The sequence below is a fragment of the Elgaria multicarinata genome, chromosome 17, assembly GCF_023053635.1.
Source record: "Elgaria multicarinata webbii isolate HBS135686 ecotype San Diego chromosome 17, rElgMul1.1.pri, whole genome shotgun sequence".
Classification (NCBI taxonomy): Eukaryota; Metazoa; Chordata; class Lepidosauria; order Squamata; family Anguidae; genus Elgaria; species Elgaria multicarinata.
This window is the reverse complement of record NC_086187.1, coordinates 13,730,100-13,752,585: the sequence shown is the minus strand read 5'-3', so window position 1 is coordinate 13,752,585 and position 22,486 is coordinate 13,730,100. Positions and strand designations below refer to the sequence as shown.

Here is a 22,486-nt window from a genome sequence, read left to right as displayed (position 1 = left end):
TCATTCAGTGCCAGTCAAGAAAAAAGCAAAAAGCAACAACTTTGGAGTGTACTTCCTGAACTAAAGTTTCAAAACTCTGCCCTGACAAACCAATTGACTTGACTACAGAAAGAAACAACAATTTAATAAAATAAAAGAAATATAGATGGAATACAGTGGAGAAGTAGGATCCTGGTTCGCTGGATGTTCTCAAGGGGGGCATCTGAGGTCGCTGCTGCTAGGGAGAGAACAGAGGAAGGTGCTGTACAGATATTCTCAACAGCTCTGCCTGTGCTTGCTTTGCCAGGCCTGTTTCCTGGGCAACCCCCTTTTCTTGCGAGACAGAAATGGAAGTTGCGTGGGTGACACTATGGGGGCAGAAATAAAAGACCGTCTTCCACTCAACATGAGTTGCTCAGGTACAGCAGCATGGAACACAAACACATGGAACAGAAGCGGGTTTCCAACGAGAGAAAGAGAGAATGCAACTGTATTTTGAACAACAAGATCAGAGTGTTCCTTCTCACCTGTGAAAAACATGAAATCGACCCCACAGCATCCCTGTGCTGTAGTTCATCAAAATATACTAGCATTTTCAAACTTTTTATTCCAGGGAATTCCTTCCACGTCAGGCTAGTTCAGATGTAATGGGAAACCACAGTTCTAACTATGTAAATGTCTGTAAAAGCTTTAGATTCATACACTCCTCTCTTTCTTCCCTTCCTCTTGTTTGGCCCTAACAAGGAGATTGAAAATTTTGACTTCCACTTTCAAACAAACCACAGTTCCCTGTTACATCCAAAGTTAGAAAACTGTGATTTGTTTAAACTGTGGTTTGCTAGAACAAGCCAGGATCAAACTGTAGTTTCAGATCCTGGCTTGTTCTAAACAAACCACAGTTCCCAAGTTGAAATATAATAGTTTGTTGAAAAGCGGATGTGAAAACGTTCAATCTTCTTGCAACCAATCAAGAGGGAGGAAGGCGATAGAGAGGGCACAAGCTTGACGGTCGTGCAGGTATATTCACGTAGGAACAAGTCATGGGGGAAACCATGGTTTCCCATTCAGTCTGAGCCAGTCCATTGACTTGTCTGCTGAGAAGTCCCTAAATGTTGCAAAGAAGTCTGGGAAGTGTTTCAGGGAACATACTCCACTCATAGGGGTTGCTTGCTCTTCTGTGTAAACCGGCAGTACACTTCAGTCCTCAACCAACATATCCTTGTAACTGCTCATGGTTGAGGAAGATTGGTAGTAGTGGGCAAGCCACGACCAATCTTTTCACCAAGGGATCCTGATAAGCTTCCTAGAAACAGCAAGGTTTTCTGGGAGACAGTTCAACACAAGCTGTTTTCATACAAGATACCACTTCGTCAAAACACAAAAAGGCATGGCTTGCCAGCAATGAAGAATAATGCAGGGAAAGAGGAAGCTGTATTGCTTTGAGACTGAACCAGACGTTTACAGGTTGAAGCAGGGCTGAAGCTCAAACAAATGATAGGCCTCAAGGACTAGAAAGAAGGGTTGTATGTTCTGTGCTTAAAAAACACACAACTCAAGTACTGTACAATTTGTATAGATTGACAGATCAATCTATACAAACCAGACATGGCAAAAGAGAGAGAGAGAGAAGAACGCCAGACTCTGACCGAGCTGTGCCCAAGACCTTGGGCATCTTTAGAGTAGCCCTCCAGACCCTGGTCAATACGACTAATAATACATATGAAATTAAGGTGACCTGAGCCCAGATGCATCCATGCCTAGCAAGACCATTCCCACCTGCATGCCTTACCTCATCAGCTGGGACTGAGTTGGAGCCTTCCTCTTGCTGCTGATGATTTGGAGGTGCTGAAGCCGGTGCCCCACCTGCTCGCATGTTGAAAGTTTGCTCCAGATGAAAGACAGAGGCCAAAAGGTCAACGCTCTGGATAAAAGTCAAAAGATGCCCGTCAATGAAAACAGCAGCAGGATTCCCACAATGCCTCATGGCTCTTCCCTCGAAATCACTCTTTGCATTTGAAAGAAGTCATTCCCCTGCTCAACTGTTCTGGATGCTGAGTCATACTCCCCCAATCCCCAACCCCTGTGAGGGGGCAGATGCAATTTCAATGGCTTGGAACCAAAGTGTGTAAAGGACGGTCTGCTCCCACACGAACCTGGCAGGCTACTGAGATCAGGTTCAGCAGTCCTGCTCTGTATCCCCCCACCATCTGAAGAAAGACAGGTGGTGACTAGAGACAGGGCCTTTTTAGTTCTGGCACCAAACCTTTAGGAAATCCCTTTCCAGAGAGGTTCACTTAGCTCTGTCTTCATTTTTTTCCAGCACTAGACAAAAAACCCTTTTTGTATGCCTAGGCCTTTTTGTTTTGTTTATGCTGGAATTTTGAAAATTGCTTGCTGTGAATTGTTTGATTGATCTTTAAAACATTTTTATGATTTCATTCTGTAAACTGGATCAGTAGCTACGGCTGAAGAGTGGGTAACAAAATTATTGAAATAACTACAATCTCACATGCGTCCTTCTAGTAAAGCACACTTTAACTAGCCTCACCTTATTTCTCCAGTGAAACTGACACAGAGGAAACCAGTGCAGGTCAGTTGCTAAACAAATCAACAGCAAACCCTCCATTGTTTTGCTAGTTTGTTTAACAAACTAGGCATCATTTTAAAACACAATTCCTGGTTGCACCTGATGACAAGCTAGAACTCTGCTAAAGCGAAACTAAATTCTAGTTTATTCCTTCTCCTGGTTGCTCAGGAGGAGGAAAGGGGAGTGTGGAGTGTGCAGGCTCCTTTCTGCTAGTTTACACAGCAATAAGTGAGAGCCAGTGTGGTGTAGTGGCTAAGGTGTTGGCCTGGGAGTTGGGAGATCCGAGTTCTAGTCCCCACTCAGCCAGGGAAACCCACTGGGTGAATTTGGGCCAGCCACAGACTCTCAGCACAGCCCACTTCACAGGGTTGTTGTTGTGAGGATAAAATGGAGAGGAGGAGGATTATGTACGCCGCCTTGGGTTCCTTGGGGGAAAAAAGGTGGGATATAAATGAAATAATAAAGAAATATGATTTAGCATTATGTGCGAAGGCAATCTTTAACTTCCTGGATGGCCACCCATCAATTTAAACACCTGGCAGAAGGGCATTTAAAACTGCATTTCTGTTTCTCACAACTACAGAAGAAAGGCCTGAAAGTGCCTTAGGTGGCATGTTTGGGAAAACCCTCCCTCCTGAAGCCACACTTGTTCACCCAGGCCTTCCCTTAAATGAATTAACTACACCGTTCCATTTCACTGTCCCATTTTACTGCTCTTTTATTGTTTTTAGAAATGTTTTACTACTGTGTTTTAATATTGCAATCTAATGTTGTGAACCATGGAGAGATTCTATTATAATCAGCAGTATAGCAATATTACAAATAATAATAAATAGAATAAAACGTTTAAAATCTGCTCTCTCTTTATCAATACTGCATTGCGACTTGCAGCGTGTAAATTTATCCATTTCATCCGGCTGAGTGCTTTTCTATCGCTGTTGTTGTTTTAAACACACACAACAATCCTTTGAGTTAGGTTGCTTTAGTTTATTCCCAATTTAATTCCAGGCAAACATGGATGTTCACAGACGCGCTCTTCTATGGCTGTAATGTACATGCAATTTGTGTACATTTTGCCCCTCAAAACTGTGTGGCGGAATAGCACAAAAATACATGCATCTCATAGACACTTATTAAATTCTATGCGTCCCGTATAGGCAAAAGCATTTGTGACTGTTCGCCAACACATAGCCTGATTCAGCCAGTGTCTGAACCAGATGGTGCACAGCGACTTAGCCAGGGCTATCAGTGAAATGAAGCTTTGAATTGCTCACAGTGTTCATTTTATTTATACTTTTTAAATTTATTTATTTATATGGCTGCAAGAAAGGCCAATGCTATTTTGGGCTGCATTAATAGAAGTATAGCTTCCAAATCATGTGAGGCACTGGTTCCTCTATATTCGGCCCTGGTTAGGCCTCATCTAGAGTATTGCGTCCAGTTCTGGGCTCCACAATTCAAGAAGGACGCAGACAAGCTGGAGCGTGTTCAGAGGAGGGCAACCAGGATGATCAGGGGTCTGGAAACAAAGCTCTATGAAGAGAGACTGAAAGAACTGGGCATGTTTAGCCTGGAGAAGAGAAGATTGAGGGGAGACATGATAGCACTCTTCAAATATTTAAAAGGTTGTCACACAGAAGAGGGCCAGGATCTCTTTTCGATCCTCCCAGAGTGCAGGACACGGAATAATGGGCTCAAGTTAAAGGAAGCCAGATTCCAGCTGGACATCAGGAAAAACTTCCTGACTGTTAGAACAGTACGACAATGGAATCAGTTACCTAGGGAGGTTGTGGGATCTCCCACACTAGAGGCCTTCAAGAGGGAGCTGGACAACCATCTGTCGGGGATGCTTTAGGGTGGATTCCTGCATTGAGCAGGGGGTTGGACTCGATGGCCTTGTAGGCCCCTTCCAACTCTGCTATTCTATGATTCTATGATATACCGCCCCATAGCCGAAGCTCTCTGGGCAGTTTACAAAGATTAAAAAGATTGGATAAAAAAGACTGAACATTAAAAATCAATATACAAAATTTAAAAACATAAAAAAGTTAACATTTAAAACAAATTTTAAACACTCAGAAAGGCCAAAGCTATTGGAGTCAGTTAAAACTCAGCATATGCTGTTGAATGCCTGGGAGAAAGGGAAAGTCTTTTACGTTTAATTCACTGATAAGAAGCAATTCACTGATAAGAAGCATTTTGGTTCAAGCCATCTGGAACAGAATGCTACCTTCCTGGTCCTACCACCAACACATCTAAGTGCCAAATTACACATTTGGGTCAAACAGAAAGTGACACTAAATGTTCTGTTAGCAATCATGCCTGTACTTAAAAAAGAGAAAAGAAATGAATAGCAACAAAGGAGGGGCAATTATTGTTGGGACCATAGCATGCAGGGGAGGGGGCGATATTTAACCCTTTCCTCCCCCTGCTGCAGTCCTGATGAAAATGACCGCACCCATCCACCCCTGACAATTGTGTCAGGATCATGGAAGGGGAGAAAAGAGTTATACTTCCCCCCATCCATGCACACTATGCACTAAAAAAAAAAAAATGTCCCCAATGATTGCTTTTTAAAAATTTTTTAAAGACAAAGATATTTGCTTATAACAGGTTTATATCTATTCTAGCCCTCAGAATTGTTGCATGGCACACTCTCCTTCAACTCTTTGGACAGCAAGTGAACGGATCAGATGTTTGAATGCTCCCCTGATGAAAGAAATCCTTTACAAAGAAAGCTAGCAGATTTGTTCTGAAAAGGAGTATAGAAATATACTTTACTTACGAGGCTAGAACTTTTTTCCCTCATATGCTAGTTTTCCACAGGCAGGTGTTTTGGACCTGACAGGATTAAAACATGAAATTCCCCCCACTTGCAGTATGAACTGGTACAGCCTACAAGGGCTACGCCACATGACATTTCCAAAACCCCTAGTGCAGCTTTTAGAAGCAAGGTGACAACATGTTCTGAAATGCACTTCTGGAGTTTTATTTACCGCTTAACACTTTCCAATAAATTATAACCGAAAGTGTAGTTAAGAGCAACTCCTGATACTCAATCAATGCTTAGCAGCACTTCTAATTAATGATCTTGTTTAAAACAGCAGGCCGAGAGAACAGGCAAGAGTCAGCAGATCTATGCGGGTGTGAAAACATATCAATGGAAGTGATAAAGTATTTCAGTTAATTTATTACGATCTGGTATTCAGTACAGGAGGCTCATTTTTCCCTCTGAACTTAATAACAAGCATGCTAATTTCTGAGGCGTGAATTACTTACAACAGTAGGGAGTAAGCATGGCATGAATGAAAGGCTGCATTATCACCCTTTACATCCAGAGGCATTGCCATCTTCTCTTCACTCCCCATTATTATTATTATTTATTTATATAGCACCATCAGTGCTATAGCACCATCCCCACACCCCTCGCCCAATTTTAATAACCCACCAGAACCCCAACAGGCCTGAAATTCAGAGTCCAGACATTCCCACAAGATTTATACCAACTTTCATCCATCTATATATCTACAAGCAAGAGGATCACTCATGAATGGACGATGCAGTATGTCACACTGGAATGGGCCAGTTAGCCATCCTCATTGCTGCTATCTGGTCACACAAGTGTATCACTCAAAGGCATCAGGAATATCTGTGCAGCTGGTGAAAAACAAGGAGAAATTATTAGTGGGCAGCCCTCGGGGTGTTTTCAGCTACACTTCACAAAAGGTTTGTCAGGCTGAAACCCAGGTTCTCAGAACCCGCCTCTATCTGCCCTACCCGGGATAAGCGAGACACATCAGCGCCAAACGCAGTGTAGTGTGAATCATTCTCAGCTCAGGTTCCCCGAGTTATTCCACAGTTTGCTGAAGCCCCACCACCTCGGAGCAAAATAAGCGCACCGCTGTTCAATTGGCCTGCCTGCTAATAACATCTGAAGTGACAGAGGAAAGGACATGATGCTTGTTGATGCTCCAAAAGACTCAATTGGAGGTGGGGCGGGGGGGCGGAGAGATTACCTTGGGCTAACTGGTCACCCTTGAGATGTGAGTCGGGAGACAGTCAGAGCCACGTTTGGAAACATAATTCCTTTCATTCTCTCTTTTATTATGGAAGTTCAACCTGTGGGACCTTATTTTATTACAAGAGAACTCCAAAGCACAAAGGAGCAGGCTTGGATTCTAGGCAGACAATGGAAGCAAAAGTATGGAAATGTTCTTCCATTTATTAAAAAGCAAATAAATAGAACTGAAACTTTAAATTCATTAATCTATTTGATCAATCTGTTATGGGCCTTTTGACAGATCAGCTGTCCCCAACCCAGTGCCCTCCAGATGTGTTGGACTACGACTCCCATAATTCCCAGCCATCTATGCTATCTGGGGGATTATGGAAGTTGTAGTCCCACATATCTGGGGGGAATCAGGTTAAGGAAGACTGTAATAGACTAACAGCATCCCGATTAATGGGGCAGCATGCAAAATACATACACAACGTAAGTATCCTCAGCAGGAAATTCAATGGAGGGGGGAGACTTTGTATGCGTCCAACATATGAATCAGCAAAGAATCAGATAACTTGGCAAACCAACATTAAAATAACTTGTTTGATGGCAGGTATGTTTCTGAATAGATTATTCTAATTTCAGCAGAAGTCAACACTTCGTTTCTATGCGAAGGGAAATGAATGTATCAATCCGTATTAATGGATGAACACTTACTAGTAAAAAGGGCAAAGTATAGAACATTTATACAGTTTGAATTAGTTTTTGTTTATACTGGGCTTGTTCAGACCATGCTAAACCATGGTTTGGCTCCTAACTCTTTTGCAGCAAATAGTTAGTGAGCGTGTTTAAACCACAGTTATGTCACAACACAACATGCTAAGTCATAGTTGACATGACATGCTAAGCCGTAATGTTTAGCTCAAAATGCTTAACCGCCATGGCTTCACGTGTCGTCTGAACAGGGTCACTGTCAGAGAGAAGGGGTGATCGAATACGAGTCTTTCCCTCTAAGCCACCACTGTGGTTTTCCAATGCTTGGGATTGGATGCTCCATCATCTTTCCATAAAATTATGTAAGCTTTCATTCAGACAAAAAAGCCAAACCTGATTTTTTTCAAATTATAGATGACTACTGAAATGTGAAGAAAGGTTCTACAAGTGCATTTATATTCATTTATCCTGTACAGGATACAGATTGGTTTTATATTAATGTACCAGAAACCCATCCTGATGAGGAGCAGAACAGCATAAACATATTATAACCCTAAAATGGAAAATGATTTGGTAAGGAAATGTGTTTTTACAGATGTGATCAAACTCTGTATGGAAACCCCCTGACAAACATGGGTTTTTAGAGAACATAATTTATTCCAAGGTTAGGAACGTCTGTTTCAGAGTCACCTTACAAAGTCTGGTGCATGCTGTTTGTCTTTCTGCTCTGTCTTTAAAATCTCAAATAGAAATCTCAAGCTTAATCTTACAGAATTCGGAATTCCTGGTTGTGTTCTCCGGAGGTCATTAAGTTAAACAGTGTCCAACATACTAACAGCGAACTCATTCTCCAAGGTACCAGTCACACTAGAGAGGTATCAGCAGCCTCAGGGGAACCCCAAGCATTGCAGAAGGACAAAATAGTTTTAGAAAATAAACCTTAAAAGAGAGTGGGGGAGGGAGGCAGGCTCCAAAAACAGATCAATGAGAACAAGCATGCTCAGTGGTCATGGTATACGGAATGTTTAAAAAGAAAAGGAAAAATCAGGGTTGGGGTAGGGAGAATGGAATGGAATATCCTAGAAAATGGAGTGTCATAACTGGTTGGCTGAAAAAGAGCACCCCATATTGCAAAATTTTGTTGTTAGCCCCACTTTTCTAGCCTGATACAGACTGATGGAGAACTCCACTGCTCACGGTGGAAACTGTCCAGTTATTTTTTTATCCTGGGTGCCCTGTCTTTTAACCAATTACTGATCCACCAGAAGATATGTCCTTTTTTCTTGCACCTTCCATGGGAAACTGATTGCTTATGCTCTTGTTGGTATTAACATTTAAAGCCCTAAACGGTTTGGGGCCAGGTTATTTGAAGGAACGCCTCCCCACATATGTACCTGCCCGGACCTTAAGATCATCCACAGGGGTCCTTCTCCGTGAGCCCCTGCCGAAGGAAGTGAGGCAGGTGGCTACTAGGAGGAGGGCTTTCTCTGCTGTGGCACCCCAGCTGTGGAATGAGCTCCCCAGAGAGGTCTGCCTGGCGCCTACATTGTTTTCTTTCCATCGCCAGCTGAAGACCTTTTTATTTTCTCAGTATTTTAACACCCAATTTAACTTAAATTTAAACTTTGCTATTTTAATCTCATATTTTAACCTATATTAATTTTTGCTGTGTGGTTTTATTCTGGTTGTGCTTTTTATATTGCATTTTGTATGTGTGTTTTAAATTTGTTGGTTGTTTTTATGCTCTTCACGGTTTTAATTTTTGTGATCCTACCAGAGAGCTTCGGCTATTGGGCGGTATAAAAATGTAACAAATAAATAAATAAATTGTTAAAATCTGCAAAGAAAAGCCTAGGGGTGAAGTGATTTCCCTTTGGAAGCCATGCTGATTTCTCGCCAGCAAAGTTTCTTCTCTGTGTTTAACAATTTCCCCATCAATTTATTTTACTAGCTTATCTGGGACAAAAGCCAGGTTGACAGAATTGTCATTTCCATAGTCTTTGTTTGGTGTTTCATTGACACCCCCCATGCCCTTGTAAGGAGGCTGATTTCAATTTAAAGTTACATATTTTAATCTGAACGTCAACATTTGCTTTCTTTACGAATTCTCAGATTAATATCACCTTGATGTGATAACTTTTTATTTGCCAGTTAGATCAAAGTATCATTCTTTGTCTTCTCTATATGTCCTAGTCCTTCAGATGCATTCTTCAGCAAAGATGGTTCAACTGTAGATATCGAACATCTTTTGCAGTGTAAACTAATGCAAAGGATCCATTAAGCTGTTCTGCAGTTCTGCTGTCATCCCCCAATAGCCTGTTGATATCATTTAATGGTCCAAATGCCTCTTTTGGCCAATTTCATGCTTTTGCACTCAAACGTCTTACTGTGAACAGGGAATGTTGGATAGTTTTAGAGCAAGTTCTGATAAACAGCTTGATCTTAAGCAAATTTTCCTGAGAAAACACCTCAGTGTTAGGTGGGGATTTCTTTCTGCTGTAGTGTGCTTAAGATTGCAGGTAAAAAGATACTAAATATTTACTATCCTTTAAAAAGAAATTTAAGTTTACCATTAGTAGCCACAAGATGGTGGTAAAGAGCAACGTATAGTTCAAAAAGGAACATACTGTATATTAAACATATTCTGTACTCTGTACATTTAGTACACAACTATGTAAAACCCTTGCAAAAATCCACATCATTGTGTGTAGCTTCTATGTTGCTTGTATGGAAAACTGCGAAGTGCATTCACATTTCTATAAATGGACATCCAGTTGCAATGTACATTCATTCATTTTCACAAGCTAAACATGGAATATTTTAACTTCCGTTGAAAAACTGCATTATGGGTATCAGCTGTGGTTTCTGAGAAACTGCCTTATACCAAATCAGATTATTTGTCCATCTAGCACAGTCCTGTCTCCTCTGACAGGCAGGGGCTTTCCAAGACACCCAAAACAAGTCAGTCAAGGAACTACACTGAGTCAGTATTCAGATCCAGCAACTCAGGGTGTCTCTACATTAAGGAAAAACACCCACAGCCTTACTGGGGTTTCTTCTTCTGGAATCTTTCCACATTTACAAGTGGCTCCTTTAGGCGGTGACCACATTGGCAATGCAGCGCCATCTAGTGGCAGAATTATAGCACTATGCCAGCTTGACACACTAGGGACATCGTGCAATAATTTTAAATACTGCATTATCTCCGGGTTTTTTTTTAAAGTGAGATTACTTGGGAAAAGCACGGAAGTCATCCTGGAGGTTGATGACATCTTGTAAAGGGCCCACAAAATTCTGTGAGTGGCCAACCACGAGCATGCAATAAATTGCTTGCGTAGAGTAATATCGCCTAACCTGCCAATGCTCCACCAAGCTGCTAGGAACTGGTTACAGTTAGACCTGCTGTAAATGCTTCAACTCCACCTATGTTAGCAAAGACGCATCTGCACACACAGGACTGCAATTTGACACAAAACCTCTGTTCCCTCACAAGCATTTAAAAACACGATGAAAGCTAAAAGGTTTATGCATCAAACAGAAAGTATGGAAAAGCTAGCTGTAATTTTCCATGACAGTGTTATTCGGCTGGAAACCTGTTGATGGATTCTATTCCTCATAGCCCGAGGCTACACTTGCTACAGTTTGCTCATGAATGCTTTTGGAACCAGTATCCAAACGGAATTAATCAAACTGCCCTTTGCCAGCTTGGAAACAAAACTTCAATCCCCCACCATTTTGGCAGCACAACATGATCTCACTCGACGGCCTGCCCGGTTCGAACGCTGAGCTTTACAGGCAAGAGCTTTTTAACTTCACATCCATTCATAATTACACTTGGGAACCAGCACTTTGCCAGTCTCCCAGGGCTTTCTGTTGGAAGCGGAGCAAACACTTAACACTGAGGGCATTTCAAGAAGGCTAATTATTGGGGTTACCGCACTTCCTGTGCTGCTCCTTTAAACAATGCAATGCTTTACACAACTATCACATTCACACGAGGGACACCTGCAGAAAACATGATGAGTGTGACAGAGAGGCACATGGTTGAGACACCCATATATAAGTGACAGGGAGCCTCAGTCCAATCAGGAGTGCTTTGGCGAATGTACTGTATATGATGCTTTGCATGTCTGCTGCATGGAACACTGATGTAGCACAAGTACCAGTGTACCTGCCTGTAACAGTATGCTAGTAAACAGGTATCCACACCCATCCTTGGGATTACAGAACTTCCCGTCATTTTTCCATCAGTCAGGGGACTGGGGCAGGATATGGCTGTTCTACTGATGGAGCCAAATGCACAAAGCACAAGTTTTTATGTGTCTAATCAATCCAAGATCTCTACAAGGAACTGGAGCATCAACTCTGCCACAATATGCCTCGGGCGCAAGGTGTTCTCACTGATCTCTTGTACATACTTTTAATTGTTTCAGTTTGGGGCATAATGTTATATCCAGGCTCAGCATCCTAGGTGGCCTCTGTGGCATGTCATTATCGCACCAGTTTGCACCACTTACGTTACTAGACACAAGTTCTGCCCCTTGCTCTTTTATTATCAAAGGCCACCTAGAGTACGGTGGTGCAACATGATTACATCATGCAGCTTGGGCATGGATTTTCCACTTTCACCACGTTGGAACCTCCAGAGCCAAGAGCCTACCTACACTCTTGGACCATCCGTCAATGAGTTTTTATCCATTGTAAAGCAATTCCGCAGCTACATTCCTAATTCCCACACACTCCTAATTCCAATCAAAGTGTCCCAGTAGATTATGGCTCTGTTGGGACTTGAATTCAGATTCAGCACACTGTTTCGAACAAAGTTTGGAGGAATCCCCAGGGGCCCTCAAATGAGAAGTCGACTGACGAAGGACAAGCTTCCCTGAAAGACCGTGCGCCCACCAACGCAGGGGATGCTCAGCCAGAAGGGAGTGTTGGGTCTGTACAAGCGTGCCGCCTCAGCCCACGCAGGGTTCCCAAGTAAACCACGTGTGCCACAGAATCCTCTGAAATATGCAGGGGCTTCTTGGCATATGCTGACGTGGAAAGACTTCGCAGAAGGGAGACCGCTTGAAAAGCACCGCACTAGATTGGTTGGCTCAGAAAACACATTTTTTGCATATTAGAATATGACAAATTCCCCGAACCGAAAGAAAGCGTGGTTATAATGTACTGACGCTGCTCTATGTTTGATTTTGCTTCTAATCGTTGCATACAGTGGACCCATCCCACATGACATACCTGCTTTTACAGACTCCAGAGACCAGCGAAAGTAAGGATGTTACCAGCATACATGCAGGTACAGAGGCCTGTTTCAAGAGTTCCACAATAATACTGGCTTCTACTCCGTCCGACTGCCAATGGGTGAGCTTGATTGGCCCCTCATCATACCTGTCCTTCATGTAGAGCAACTTGCTCTTTGCAACTGTGTCAAACACGGCAACTAGTTTGGAAGCGTCCGTTGCCTTCTGATCAGAAAGCACAACCGGGTCCTGCGGGGAGTGAAGCTGTGAAAGCATCACTTTGCGCTGGTCATAATATACCAAGATGATTTCTTTTTCCTCGTCACCGCCAGGCTCATTCTGAACGGCAGAACAGCTCCAAAACTTGCTGCCTTTCTCCTTGCTGATCTGGATCCAGGGGTCGTGTGAGAAGATCGTACCGAGGTCTTCCAGGAACCTTTCCAAGCTCTCCTCCTTTGCTTGCTTGCTGTTAATCCATGAGCCCATCACAGATAACTGGACCTGTGTCGTGTGTTGCATTTCGGAGAGATACTGCTTCACCTGGCCGGGAATGAAAGGGAAGTGGACCACCGCCAGGATCACAGCGGAGTTCTGTTCTGGAATCCATCGCCCAATCAGAAGCCCACTTTCAGCTGAGGAGCAGCAAACAGGGAAGAAGACCTTAAGCACCATGGTAGGAAGTTTGAAAACGATAAAACCTAGAAATAAAAAGCCAAAACATAATGCTCAGATACATATGGATCCATGCACAAGGGCAAATCAAAGGAATTCAAATGTTGAGATAAGTCCTGGTTCCCCAACTGAAGCATAGACAACTGCCTCCATACTTAGGACACAGAGCTAGTGTCCTTTTAAGATGGCAAGAGATGTCAGGTAGCTGGCCAAGTTTTTCAAAAAGCTCAAAGCTTTAAAAGCGATCCTAAAATTGTTGACAGAGCTGGGTATGTTTAGCACAGAAGAACCTAGTCAATAAAGTTGCCCAGTACTTTGTTACTGGCCCTGCGCCTGTACTTTTAACTCATACACATTTAGCAGGTGAACCTTTTCTTACCGCTTATCTTCATGCTAGGAAGTGGTTCACGTTTTAAAGTTTCTGTGTTAATGTCTCAAGATCAGGGCCAGTAACAAATGTGGAAACCCTACTTACATTGTATGCGAGTAAGGTTCTATAAAGTACTGTAGACTCCTTAGAGGGAAGGCACCAAGCCAGGGCAAATATTACATGATTTGTTTTAAATAAATAAATAAATAAATATCACTCTGAAATCCAAGGTGACACCAAACTCTCAGTTTTTATAAGCAGAAATGAAATATTGACCCTGGAACTAACTGACACTGTCCCTTTAAATAACTCAGAAGTATCAAACAGAAACATCATTCCAGTAAGGAGGGGGCAAGCCCAGAGTTAACAACATCCGGCCATCATTGTCCTTCTCTGTCCTTCAGCACTGAGCCAGGGATGCCATGCGAAAAACTCCAACCTCCCCTCAGGCTGTATCCTCTGCAATGGGTCCAGTGACTGGAAAGGAACCCTTACTGTCTGTTTATGGCATCTATACCAAAAAAAGGAGGGGATACACAGAAACGGGATGTTGCTGGTGAGCCCATTTCTCTTAAATAAAGTACAACTGATCTACGTAATACCTAGGATTCTGACATTTTGCTCGGGAAAAGCTGCAATTCATTTGCAATTGGGATGCTTTCACGCCCTGGCTGATTTACTCAGAGAAAACACCAGCCTGTCAAATGCTGCTGCAGGAGGCAATGTCTGTTCATGGATGAATTCCCAGTCCCTTGAGGCAGAAAAGTGATGTCTGTTTGGTACATGTCCTGTTACTTGTAATGAGAGGAGGACCACAGTTACTGGTACCAAGGGCTAATTCCTCTCCAGCACTTTCATTTTATATGTGGTGAGGAATCCTCATTAAAATGCATTTATTTATACATCATATTTATAAACTGCATTCAAGGTGTACAAAAATCCAGATAATACATAAACGCAAAAGCAGTAACACCCTATTAAAACCTAAAACGGTACAGAACAAACACTACAACTCACAATTCAAAAGGCCAAATTAAAGAAACGTGTCTTAGCTCCTTTCCAAAAAGCTCAAAGAGTGACAATGAGGCCTCTGTGAAAAGGGGGTATCCTGAAAAGGGTTTCTCCTACAAATCTTCACAAGACAGGCATGCCCTCAGATAGCCAGAAGGCACATAAAACTTTAAAAGTTAAGACCAACAGCTTCAATTGAGAATGATTTGGGGGGGGGGCAACCAGTGCAAATCTTTCAATAGAGGGATGATATGATCCTGATCCTGTATACTGATTAGCAGTCACATTTTGCAGCAATTGAAGCTTCCAGACGCTCTCTAATGTAGAGTGCCCTGCAATAGTCTAAAAGCAATCTAACCAAGGCATGGATAATTGTGGCCAGATCAGACTGATTCAGAAATGGTCACAGCTGGCCCTGTTCCATGCATGTTTGGAATGAAAACAGACCTAAAACTCCCAGTACTCCCCAGTCAACAGTGGGATTTGTAGGACTTTTTTCTGCCTCAACACGCAAAGGACTGCACCTTAAGCCTAGTTGTGCATACACACGCCTTGCCACTGCTACCACCTGAAAATCCAAGGACAGCGTAGAATTAGGAAGCACACCCATGCCATGAACCTGACCTTTTCCAGGACAGGCTGAAAACCAAATCCCCGAGACAGAGCACCTCTGTCTTATCTCTCTTAAGTTGAGATTCAATTCAGACATGTGCAGTTGAAAAGAACTTTGGAGTGTGGTTGGGGGCAGAGTGCGCTCTTGGCTCTGGAGGCTGAGTGAGCAACAAGCCTCATAGTGTGATAATCCCCCTCCGGCGGACTGTAAAAGCAGCATTCACTGAAAAATCTGCCCTTGCCCCCTGCTTTGGCTGGAAGGATGAGCTGGAGCTTCCAAGAAAGCAGGATTTTAGGGAAGAACCACACATTGCAAACCCATGTAGAATGCAGATGAAAATGAGCATTTGTAGAGGAGAATTAGGGCTTTACTCCCTCACAGATTCATCAGTTCACCCTTATAGCTGCACACCAACCCACCCGCTGCTGCCTGTATTTCCCTCTGCCGGGCTAATGGTTTCCTGGCTAGGGGAGAAGGGAGTTAAAAACTACTGGTGGTGGAGATCTTGTAGAGGAAGAAGTAAGCACTCCTACCTTTTTACAAATGTCCCTATTTTGTTTTATGAGGAAAATAAGGCATTGGGAGTCTTACATTTTGCTTGTAATGTGCATTTCTGCCTTCATAACCTCCGGAAATCAAAAAGGAAGGCAAAAGACGGAGGACTGGGGAAATGCATATAAATAACAATGCAAATCAGGAAAAACAAAGCAGACAAGGTTAAGAGAATATTGGTGTAGCACACAGAAGCAAAATTGGGAACGCAGACTCTTCTCGGTGTGTCTGCTGCACACGCTAACACACTAAATGCATACAGAATATTGATGGTGGTCAGAAAGTCTCTTTATTTGGCAGGATGATGGGCTAGAAATAGGTGAGACATCCTTTAATTCAGAGCTGGAGGTGGTCTAATGTTGTTATCTCTGTTCACAGATTTTGCAGGGTTTTGTAGTGCTTCAAAAAGCCTGTTTGATCAGTGGTAATAGCTTGGCAAAAGGATTAACTGTGTATATCACTGCAAACACCTTTATCATACCACCTTCAAACTCTCTTACAATATCATCTGTTTTCATCCTAACAAGGGCCCCTGTTTTGATACTAAAAATAAATCTTTCCGATTTATCTAACTCTTCCTTTATCTATTTTTCACATTTTACCCCACTCGTATTTCCAAAAAACAAAAAGATATCAAAAAAGGTTTATTATGCAATAAAAATCAGATAAGAACATAAGATAAAACCTGGAAACATAAAAAGAACATTAAAAAAACACCAACCAGAGATACACCAAGCCCCCAAATGTAATTGTAAACCCCCAGTTAAACAAAAATTAAACCTTCTACCTACTATGTAAATTAATACAGGGCAAGTTTAATTAGGCTTTTTTTGGGGGAAGGGAATTCCATAATTGAGCCCCTAACAGCCAAGACAGTGCCAATCTTTACCATAATTGATTTCACATCCAGAGCAGGGCTGCCCCTATCAAACTTAATAGGCAAGGGGAGTTACTAATTAAATTTATATCCCCCAACCCACCACTGGCATATTCCAGGGGATCAACAAAGTCAACAGTGTGGATCAACAATGTCAACGTTGTGGAAAGCAGTTACCACAAACACAAGTTAATTATAATGAAAAGTATTAACACTTATTATGGCAACAGTAATAATAAACATTGAATGATGTTGGGCCAGTCACACACAAACTCAGGCTAACTGACCTCGCAGGGTTATTTAGAACACAAAATAGGTTGGGGGACCATGTATGTTGGTTTGAGTTCCTGGAAGGAAAGGTGAGATATAAATAAAGGAATAAAATAATGAAGGACTGACCTTCAATCTGTCCCTGGCAGTTGATATTACATTTGTATCCTCCAGGGAGCTCAGCGCAGCAAGGATAAGATTATCCCATTTTATGTTCACAGTAGCCTTGTGAGGCAGGTATGACTGAGAAACAGAAAATGGCTCAAGGCCACCCAGCAAGTTTCAGGGCTGAGCAAGGATTTAAATTCAGGCCTTCCCTACTCCAAGTCCAGTATTCAATCCACAGGGGACAACCTATGTCTGTACACTTGGGGCCACACTATTCTCCAGACAACAATCTGGGGGGCCACTAATTTTGCCACATAAGGCAGCCACCATCACATCAAAAGGTCACTTCTGTGATCAAGTATAGCATTACATATAGTGCTTAAAATGTTCAAAGCACTTCACATACATTCCCTTATTGTAATCGTTACAGCAACCCTAAAAGGTAGGCTAGGATTACTAACCTTCATATTGCAAATAGAAAGATACTGGATTGAAAAAGAGCATAGCTTGGTTAAGACTTTTAGGGTGCAATTCTATGAATAATTAAACAGAATAAGTCCTACAACTCCCAGAATTCCCCAGTCAGCATGTCTAAACTTGCACAGGATTGCATTGTGAGCGAGTTTGTGGCAAAGATCAAAACTTTGGACTTTCTGATTTGTAGCTCAGATAAGAACACTGACATATTACATCCCAAATCCAAAAGAAATATGCTTACAGTTTCAAGTGCTGCAAAGTTTTTACTTTAGCTTGCTTGATTAAATTTTGGTAGGGGCACCAGTAGGTGGTATCAGCTCACAACCTGTTAATTGACCTTTCCTATACCACGCTACAGCCTTGGCCTTTCCCTATTCTGCTGGTAGTCAAAATATTGCAAATTCTAGCTGCGCAATTCAATAATAATAATAATAATAATAATAATAATAATAATAATATATTTATTTCTTATCCACCTCTCCCTTTGGATCGAGGCGGGGAACAACATTAGAACAGGAATCAATACATCTTAAAAATTCTTGATTTAACATTGATCTGGATAGGCCTGCTGGAAAAGGCTAGTCTTTAAAGCTGCCTTAAAATCACACAGAGAGTTAATTTTACGAATCTCCTCTGGCAGGCCATTCCACAATCTGGGGGCAACAGAAGAAAAGGTCCTCTGGGAAACTGATGTCAGCCTAGTTTTAGCTGACTGAAGTAAGTTCATCCCAAAGGACCTGAGGGTGCGGGGCGGACTGTATGGGAGAAGGCGATCCTGCAGGTAACCTGGACTCAAACCATTTAGGGCTTTAAAGGTAATGATCAACACTTTGTACTTCGCCTGGAAACTAATTGGCAGCCAGTGGAGTGATTTTAATGTTGGGGTAATATGCTCACCCCTAGATGTAGTGGTGACCAACATGGCTGCCATATTTTGAACTAGTTGAAGTTTCCGAACTAGGTACAATGGTAGCCCTATGTAGAGCGCATTGCAGAAGTCGAGCCTTGAGGTTACCAGCGCGTGCACTACTGTCTTTAGGTCTCCTGACTCTAAGAAGGGACACAGTTGGCGTATCAGCCGAAGCTGATAGTAGGCACTCCTGGCCGTCGCATCTATCTAGGCTGTCATTTGGAGCGACGGATCCAGGAGCACCCCCAAACTGTGAACACAGTCTTTCAGGGGGAGTGTAGCCCCATCCAGAACTGGCTGACACACCTCCAAACCTAGGTCAGAGCCCTTGACAGCAAGCACCTCTGTTTTGTCTGGATTCAGTTTGTTTTTCCTCATCCAGCCCATTTCCGCCTCCAAGCATTCATTCAGAGGAGACACACTATCCTTAGCTGATGCTGTTATTGAAGGCATAGAGAAATATATTTGGGTGTCATCAGCATATTGATAGCACCCCGCCCCATGCCTCCGGATGATCTCTCCCAGCGGTTTCATGTAGATGTTAAATAGCATTGGGGATAGGATGGCACCTTGTGGTACACCATACAACAGCTCCTTTTTTGAGGAGCAACTATCCCCCAGCATCACAATCTGGAATCTACCTGAGAGGCAGGACCAGAACCACCGGAGCACAGTGCCCCCGATAAATACCACCCAATAGAATACCACCCAAATGATATTTTAAGCAGGATGCTAACGTTGGAGAGAAATCTATCAGGTACATTTTAGGCTGGCAGCAGCTGCTCTATTGTACCCAAGGCCCAAACTACACATTGTTATGAATGCATAGTTGCTACCTGCTCACATATCCTCTTATGTTTCCCAGTGACATTTTGTTAAAGCCGACACACAATACAACATTATTGTGCTGAGTGTTGTCCTACTGCTTGCAAACAGCAGCCAGCAATGGGGATATCACCAAACTTCTTTAAATGAGAGAGCCTGGTCATGTGTTCACTGTAACATATCATTGAGCCTAAGTGCTTTCCTATGACACAGGTCATCAAGGTCCATAAACCAGATGCACACTGTCCTTAATGCCATATCACAAGTGTGCTATAACCCACTTCTTTCTTTCTCCCACTTCACCAGCCTAAACATATTGTCATCAGACTACGCTGATTAATTCAGGCTCTGGCAGTCATACATCCCAGTTGCTGGAATGTAAGTATGGAGATAAAAGTAGCAGTGTGACAAAGGGCAGCAAAAGGCTTTGATGTGTTTGGCCCCAAATTGAAACAAACAAACAACCCCCAATGAACAATTTCCAGTATCTGGAAAAGAGGAAGACATCCCAAAATTGAGAAAAGGCTTAGGGTAGGGCAACCAGAAATAACGGACAGGCTTTTGTATCTTGCTCTGTAGTTGAAGAGGGGCCTGCAGCACATAAAGTTTGTGTAGTGTATTTTTTGTTTAATATATGTATATCTCACCTTTTACCTCCAAGATGGAAGTTAAGGTGGAATACACATGGTTTCCAGGCAATCTCCCATACAGACATTGACCAGATCTATGCCTATTTAGCTTCTGCAAAGTTGTTGTATCTTATGCCTCAAACCAGATCCTGGGACCAGTCCAGATCAAGTGTCTAACTAGAGTGACCCAGGTTCCAATAACTTCTCAACTCACTAGTTGAACTTCTGTAATGGCTATCAGTCACATACAATAAGATGTTTGACCAACACTAGGTGATCTTGAGCCAGTCACTCTCTCTCAGCCAGGCCTACCTCACAAGGTTGTTGCGAAGTTAAAAGCAAGGGGAGAGCCCCAGACACTACTCTTTGATCTTTGTGGACAATAAATATAATAACTATATCAACATGTCTTACTTCTACCTGAGAAGTACGGGTTTGCTCTTCCACTACACAACTACTCTTCTACACCTATACAGAAGCCTTTGTCCTCTGGTCAGCTCAGGCTGGGGAAACACATCAATATACATAATGTACTCAGGTAGTTTTCCCCTCCCACACTCACCCCCTTTTCGTGGCCCACTTGGGATTGCCAACTGACCAGTGGGAAGGCAGCTTGGCCTGCTCCAGTGGCTTTAACAGCAGCTGGCTCTGTACGAATTAGGAAGTAAAGCCTTTCGGGATATGGAGATAAACATGACAGCACTTGCTAATTGCTGCATATCCAAAGGCCCAGCTACAGGAAGGGCCAATTCAAAAGTTGGCAACCCTAGTCCCAATCCCCTCCGCATTTTTTGCACCCCCAGCCTCTAGAATTCACCACCTCTCTTCTCTCAGCACTTACTTCCTCCCGCTCCTGCTTCCAGGAGGCGCCTTGAGCCTGCAGAGATCGAAAAACGGAGCCCGCGCCTCTTGACATTCAAGCCACTTCCGGGAACTACAGGCCGGTTGCTAGGAGACGCGGCCCGCTCCTGAGAGCTGTCCCCGCAGTCCTCCCCTAATTGTGTTCCGGACAGGCACCTCGACCTCCTGAGTTGGGGTTCCGTTAGATTGAGTTCCTTCACAAAGAAAGGGGAGGAATTTGATGTGTTCCCCGTCGGAGTCTATTCCCTCCGGGGAGTCAGTAAGGGAAAGGACGGAAAATGTGATGGGAAAACACGGAAGGGTTCTGAGTGGAAGAAGATGACGTCTTAAACCCCTGCAGCAGTCCATGAATGATGCAGGGCAATGGGGCCATAAAACTAGGGTGACCCTATGAAAAGGAGGACAGGGCTCCTGTATCTTTAATAGTTGCATAGAAAAGGGAATTTCAGCAGGTGTCATTTGTATATATGGAGAACTTGGTGAAATTCCCTCTTCCTCACAACAGTTAAAGCTGCAGAAGCTATACTAGAGTGACCAGATTTAAAAGAGGGCAGGGCACCTGCAGCTTTAACTGTTGTGATGAAGAGGGAATTTCCCCAGGTTCTCCGTATATACAAATGACACCTGCTGAAATTCCCTTTTCAATACAACTGTTAAAGATACAGGAGCCCTGTCCTCCTTTTCATATAGTCACCCTACATAAAACCTTTGTCTGGAAGCACCCCAAGTGAACAAGGTGTTTGCAATGTGGTAAATAGGGTGACCATGTGGAAAGAAGGACACAGCTCCTGTTGAACAGAAAAGTTGAACAGAAAAGGGAATTTCAGCAGGTGTCATATGCATTTTATTTATTTATTTATTTATTTATTTATTTATTACATTTTTATACCGCCCAATAGCCGAAGCTCTCTGTTCACAAAAATTATGCATGCAGTTCCTGGTGCAATTCCCTCTTCATCACGACAGTTAAAGCTGCAGGAACCCTGCCCTCTTGACCAGATACAAAAGAGGCCAGGGCTCCTGCAGCTTTAACTCTTGTGATGAAGAGGGAATTGCACCAGGTGCTGCATGTATATAAATGACACCTGCAATTCCCTTTTCTGTAAAGATACAAGAGCCCTGTCCTCCTTTCCATATGGTCACCCTACAGTGGTAATGAATCAGACAGATACCACCTCCATGGGAGTCAGTGGCATATTTTGCAAAAGACATGTTGAAAAACACTTCAAAGTGTTTTTTATCCCACAAAACACATCCACCTACACTGTTGACTGTTACGTATGCTTCTTTAAAAGTAATTAGTTTTCTGTTTGGTGTTACTTGTCTTTCCTTTGTTTTTTAATTCCTTTCTTTTTTAAAAAAAATACCTGTAAATTAAATGCACACACACAAGTCCGCATAGATATCATTTGCTGCCAAAATACAAACAATTCAATACACTCCACACTAGCACCTTACACATAAGAATGAAAAAACAGGATATTTTATATCAGGCATGATTTGGCCTTCAGTTTCATACTGACCTGACGAAGCCTAAGTATCCCAGAAAGTGGAACATGAGAGAACAGCCTTCCAGACGGCAAAATACTCTCGTTGCTCAGAATAGTAAACTTCAGCATTTCCTCCAAAACTAGGGGTATATGTAAAATTCAGCCGTTGCCCACCACACCCATGGGTGGGACACACAGCTTCTCGCCAGTACAATGTCTGCTTGTCTTTTCTTCCTGATAAGCTTCAGGCAAGTATAAATTGATCTCTCTTCACCATTCCCAGAAGTGTGGTCTGTGC

The 22,486-nt window shown here is 42.8% G+C and overlaps 1 protein-coding gene across 1 annotated transcript in view; it reads right to left on the bottom strand.

Annotated features, from left to right (window-relative positions):
- The window catches only part of PIGQ (phosphatidylinositol glycan anchor biosynthesis class Q), a 49,416-nt gene extending 28,652 nt beyond the window's left edge, over positions 1-20,764 (bottom strand). Inside the window, exons 1-3 of the mRNA XM_063143293.1 lie at positions 20,679-20,764; positions 12,522-13,221; positions 1,769-1,900 (exon numbers count right to left, since the gene is read on the bottom strand). Of these exons, the coding sequence (XP_062999363.1) occupies positions 1,769-1,900; positions 12,522-13,195 (806 nt within the window). The 5' untranslated portion in view covers positions 13,196-13,221; positions 20,679-20,764. The remainder of the gene's footprint in view (positions 1-1,768; positions 1,901-12,521; positions 13,222-20,678) is intronic.
- Positions 20,765-22,486: the final 1,722 nt, after the last annotated feature.